This window comes from Oryzias latipes, chromosome 24 (assembly GCF_002234675.1).
Source record: "Oryzias latipes chromosome 24, ASM223467v1".
NCBI lineage: Eukaryota > Metazoa > Chordata > Actinopteri > Beloniformes > Adrianichthyidae > Oryzias > Oryzias latipes.
In genome coordinates, this window is record NC_019882.2 from 17,769,821 (window position 1) to 17,775,359 (window position 5,539).

General features: G+C 41.7%; 1 protein-coding gene across 1 annotated transcript; it reads right to left on the minus strand.

The window, feature by feature from the left end:
* Positions 1-303: 303 nt before the first annotated feature.
* LOC101157992 (toll-like receptor 5) lies at positions 304-5,185 on the minus strand. The gene is made up of 2 exons (XM_023953238.1): positions 4,990-5,185; positions 304-2,986 (listed from the first exon to the last, which is right to left on the minus strand). The coding sequence occupies exons 1-2, from the start codon at positions 5,029-5,031 to the stop codon at positions 1,115-1,117; spliced, it is 1,914 nt and encodes a 637-aa protein (XP_023809006.1). The 5' UTR covers positions 5,032-5,185; the 3' UTR covers positions 304-1,114.
* Positions 5,186-5,539: the final 354 nt, after the last annotated feature.

The following is a 5,539-nucleotide window of genomic DNA, read 5'->3' on the forward strand; positions in this document are numbered from 1 at the left end:
GATGACCCAACTCCCAATGTTAAAGTGCCTAGGATAGCACAAGGGTTACGGAAAATGCATAGGCGCACTCTCAGATTTATTTGTCTTTTTTAAACATAGCCATTTCAAAATAGCACATTTTCCTAATAATGCCATTAATAGCTAAGAAAATTGTTCATATTTTCACCAAGAGAAAAAAAACAACAGTGGAAGAAATCAGTGACCTACCAATATTAATAAATAAATAAAAACATTCATGCAACCTTTTTTTTTATCCATATCTTTTTAATAGTTCTTTTTATTTGAGTCAGTTGTTTGGTCAAACTGAAAAACACAAAGAAATGAAATATGTACAAACAACAAATTATGCATACACAAAAAAACTAAATAAAAAAACAGAAGGATGAATAAACAACACATGGCATTGCATGTAATAATTTAAAGCAAAATAAATAAATCCAGACTAAATTAAGTTACAGTTGTATTGAAGAAAATAAACCAAAATTAAATTATGTAAAATACATGCTTTAAAAAAAAAACAATAAAAAGCCATAATGAATAAATTCAAACCCTCATGATTTACGCTTCATTAGGATCCTTCACTCAGGATGAGTCAGAGGATCGCTGCTCGGGTCTGCAGGATTTAATATTTGATGAAACAGGAGTTGCTGTTATGAAAGCAGGAGCTTTTTTCTTTGTTTTCATCACAACTGATGTCAAAATGAAGAAACCCGGACATGAACCTCCCTCTGCCATGCTTAAAGGTGCTGTTCAACAGTAGCGGTGATGTTGTTGCATATGTAACCTCCTTATTTAGGCTTAACATTGACAATAACTGTCATTTAATCATTTTTGTGATCAGACCTGCAGCTTTAAGGGTGAGCTCAGAGCGCCCCCTGCTGTAAAATAAGAGCAAAACAGCTGTCTGTCAAGTTATTGACTGTTTCTGAATTTTTCTTAAAGTTTGGTTCTGTGTATCATCTTTCCCTCCTGAAATCTTTCTAATTAAAGTCCTGCATCCAATGGTTGCCAAGCAACAAACGAGCCTAATGGATAAGCTTGGAGTGTCCCTGCTGGTTGCATGACAATTAAAAGGCCTTTAAGAAACAAAAACACACTCGAGGTAACAATGAGCTCACTGCTGCATCAGATGAGCAGAATAATCCAAGAGCGGCACACTGTGGAGGTCAGAAGGAAATTCACACCTGAGCTCCTGAACGGGACCCAAGAACGTCACGTTGGTCTGGTTTAACCAGGTCAGGAAGCTCCTCAGCTCTGGACTGCAGAGGAATCTGTTCATGGAGAGACCGACGACGCTGAGGGAGCGGAAAACTGCAGGATCCGGAGAGGCCAGGAAGTTACCCGAGAGATCCAGAGACCGCAGGGTTTTGGGAAGCGCTCCAGGCTCCAGGTACGTCAGAGCGTTGGAGGACAGGTCCACACTCTCCACAGAGGTGAGGCCGAAGAAGGCGTTTTGAGGTAGAGCCCTCAGCTGGTTGGTGCTCAGATCCAAACTGACCACATTTCCAAAGTGGTCAAACAGATTCCAGCATTTCCCCTGATCCCAAACAAACTGAAGGGAGCTGTCGTGAAGGTCCAGATGTTTGACAGTGTTTGGGGCAGCTTGTGGACCCAGCGTGCACCACTTGACGGCATTCCCCCCAAAGAGAAGCGAGCTGAGGCGCTCCAGCTGGTTAGCGAGGGCATAGATGTCTCCAACGTTGGCGATCCTGTTGTCCTGGATGCTTAGATGTGAGACGTTTCTTGCAAAGCGAGTGAGACCGTTCACTGAAGTAATCTTATTATCATCCAGGATTAGATAATCCAGATGTGGCAAAGAGGCAGGAGAACCCAGGTCTCGAAGAGAGTTTCCCTGAAGATCCAGAACCTTCAGGTTGGGAAGGCCGCTGAAGGAGCGGTAACCCACAGCACCGATGTGATTGTGGGACAAATCCAGGACCTGGAGGACTTCCAGGGAAGCAAAAGTGTGGCGGTAGACTTCTCCGAGCAGGTTGTGGGACAGATTGAGCACCTTCAGGTTGGTCTGAAGGCCCTGGAAGGCGTTCCTGCGGATCTGGTTGAGGCGGTTGTGGGAAAGGTCAATGGCTCTGACCTCTCGGAGGGCGTGGAAAACCCCCGGCTGCAAAGCAAATATTCTGTTTTTGGAGAGACTCAGCGAGAGGACAGAACTGTTGCACAGACCTTCAAAGGTGCTGCGGTCAGGGTCAGGGAGGTTCTCGAAGGAGAACCCTCGCCCCATGTGTCCTGACAGCTTCAGGTGGGAGATCTTGGTTCCCTCCATGGCCCGAAACAGCAGCTTTAGGTTTTGTACGCCCAGCATGCTGTGGGATAGGTCCAGATCCTGGATGGACATTCCTCTGAAAGGATTCCCACATTTCCTCCAGTCAAAGTGGAGACTCGACATCTGAGTGAGCGACACCGAGTTCAGGCTGAAGAACCTGAAGTGTTTTCCCCTGAAAGCAGCCAGGTCCGGCTCACAGATCTGACCGACGCTGTTCATCTTGAGGTTCACGGCGGTCAGGTTGGTCATGTTTGTGAAGAACAGAGACGGCTGAAGCTTCTTGATGCGGTTCCCAAACAGATCCAGAGTCTCCAGAGATCTGAGGGGCTGCAGGTAAGCGTCAGATAGAACCGACCCGTTCAGCCCACAGCTGCTCAGGTCCAGCTTGTGCAGCGCCGACAAGCCGGAGAAGGCCAGCGGCTCCAGCCGGATGCCGGGGTTGAAGCCGAGCACCAGCCTCCGCAGGCGTCTCTGCCTGCTGAAGGCGTTGTCCCTGATCAGCAGAGGGACCCTCTGTGAGCCCAGATCCAGCTCCTGCAGCTCCTCCAGGCCGGACAGGGAGGTGGCGTTGATCTCCCCGATGCGGTTCATCTCCAGGTACAGGTGGGTGGTGTTGGGGGGCAAAAGAGGGACCCACCTGAGGTTCTGGAAGGCGCAGTAGACCACTGAACCCCTTGTGAGGCATGATGTGATGCATTCTGGTTTCTGCAGCGGGAAATACATCACATTTAAATAAAGTTTATAACATTGTAACATGTTTTTATTTTATTTTTAAAAGCCCATGTCTTTGTTTCATCACGTTTTTGGTGTTTTTAACATGTTCTTGTGGTATTTTTCTGAGGATGGAGGAGAAAAAATAAAAAGGAATCTGGATCTAAACTTGATATATCGCTTGATAGCTGTAATACTGCTCGCAATTTTTGTTGCACAGGTATTGTTAAATTGGGGTGGGAGGGGCTGTAAGGTAGTGGGAGAGAGTGTAAACAGAGAGCTCTTTGTAACCGGAAGGGGAATAGGGGTGGGGTCGCTCCACGCCAACAGTCCCGCCCAAAACTCAGGGGTGAATTTCTGATGAACGCCTGCCGCTCTGCAGAAACTATGCAGGTCTTTTGATTTTGGCTTAAAATGGCATATAATTAAAAGACCATTGGGAACACTGAAAAAACTCCAAAATTGACAAACGAACTAAAACATGAACCGTTTTTTTATTTTGATCTTGTCGAGTTTGACCTCCACTGCCCTAATTAAGTAGACATGACATGGAGATAGTTTTTATTTTTTTAAATGGGTAGAAAATGACAGGTTTCCTCTTTAATAATAATTACATCTCAGAGTTAATGCAGCTTTGACCCAAATGATGGTGACGCTTTGAAAATGTTTGTTATTTATCTAAAGACTGAGTGATAGAAGAATAAAGAAGGCATTTTTCTTTTGGCCTTTCATGTTCACATTTGTGCTTTTATTTTAAAGCAAACATTCATTTTTATCAAAAGTCATAACTCAAACATTTTAGAGCAGTTAATGACCTTTTTCCCAAAAGTAAATCAAAATGGTTGTATTCAAGAAAACAATCAAAACGGATTAAAAATCTGCTAAAATGTTGTAGTTAAAAGAAAAATCCTTATTTATCGGAAATTATTTTATCATAGTGACATATTTTCTCTGATTTGCTGAAAAAAAGTTTGATAATCATTGTCCAGATTAATAGCAATAGCTTGTTTCTTGAACAGACTAGTGCCTCAGAGGTCTGTGGAGGATTATCGGCATCTATCCAACAACCCACACAGATCTGTGACAGATTACAGATGACTAGACATTGTTATTCTAAAGTAATCCCTTATCTTATAATTTTAACCCCTTCACATTGTAATGTGTTCAATGACCTTCGAGTTGCTAAAGCAGTAGAACATTAAGCGTAACCCTCGTGCTATCCTAGGCACTTTAACATTGGGAGTTGGGTCATCTAGACCCACTAGACAGTGCGTCTAGTGGGTCTAGATGACGACAGTAAGATAGCACAAGGGTTAAGGTGACAAATGAACCACAAAGTATTTTCATGTCTACAAGGGCTGTTCGGTCCAATCATGACTATTATCAGTTTTGTTTGGTTTTGGTAAACTGGAGGCACTTTTGGAGAAACAATCACTGACTTTATGAGAATAGCCATACAACAGCTTGAAATACACCCTATTGCAGACAGAGTATTCAGAATGTACAGTCATTCAAATATTACTCTGACTAAATTAGTAATGCCTAATTGTTACAACTTAAAATTAACATGAGATACTCCCATCTCACAGTGAACAGTTCTGTATGGATTTGTTGTATCGTTACTTTGAGGCTTTTTTTTTTACCAAACTAAACCTAAATATGATCTAATTACTTTTTTTTTACATAATTTTACTCATTAAAAAAAAGAGAAACCATCTGTTGAGAAATTTAACCTGCTTACTATTTAAAAAATCCCTTTTTCATTATTATTATGATAGGTGGAATCTGTCCATCTACCCGAAAGAATCTATAAAAATCAACGACCCACCATAGAAAACTAGTAAGTTCTTTTGTTAAATGTAACTTATTTAAAAACTCAAAAATAATTGTTTTTGAAGTGCTGATATAAAAAAGACAAATAATTTAAAAAATGTCAAATAAGTTCAATGTAATCATCCCTAAACTGAAAGTAGAAATGCCCATGAAAGCCTGCATACCTGAAGGAAAAGGTAGATGGATATCAGATGAAGTCTCCACATCTTCTCCTTTCATTCAGTCCATTCAGTCTCGCCACGGCGGCAGTGATTTCAGAGTCCTCTTCAGAGCCCTTTTATCTGTCGACATCCAGTCCTGCCTCTTGTTTGCTTGAGTTTGTAACTCTGAGGTCAGACCAGCCCAGCTTTGCTTCACCGTCTGTTTTCCTGCAACATCCTGTTTCCAGGTTTGTGTTGCAACAGGGAAATTTCCCCAGAGTGTCCTGCAACTGATTTTTTGATTGATTATTTAAAATGTAACAAATCTCCAGAGTTGAGAAAACTTGAGATTTTGATTCACTTAAAATAAAATAAAAATCTATTTGAAAGCTTTCTAAAGACCTTTACGTTTCTTTCAAACTCGTAGCCTGTTAGATTTTGATGAATAAATCTGAAGATTTCAGTTCATGAGGTCTCAGGTGTTCACATCACAATAGAAAAGTATGGAGGATTTTTATGATTTCAGAGAAAGTTTTACAAATTTCAGTTAAATCCTTTAGAAATCACAAATGTA

Bases quoted from the DNA above. Each gene is read 5' to 3' on its own strand.
- LOC101157992 (XM_023953238.1), bottom strand. From the start codon at position 5,031: ATGTGGAGACTTCATCTGATATCCATCTACCTTTTCCTTCAG. The intron at 2,987-4,989 runs GTATGCAGGCTT...TTCCCGCTGCAG, and splicing joins CCATCTACCTTTTCCTTCAG to AAACCAGAATGCATCACATC.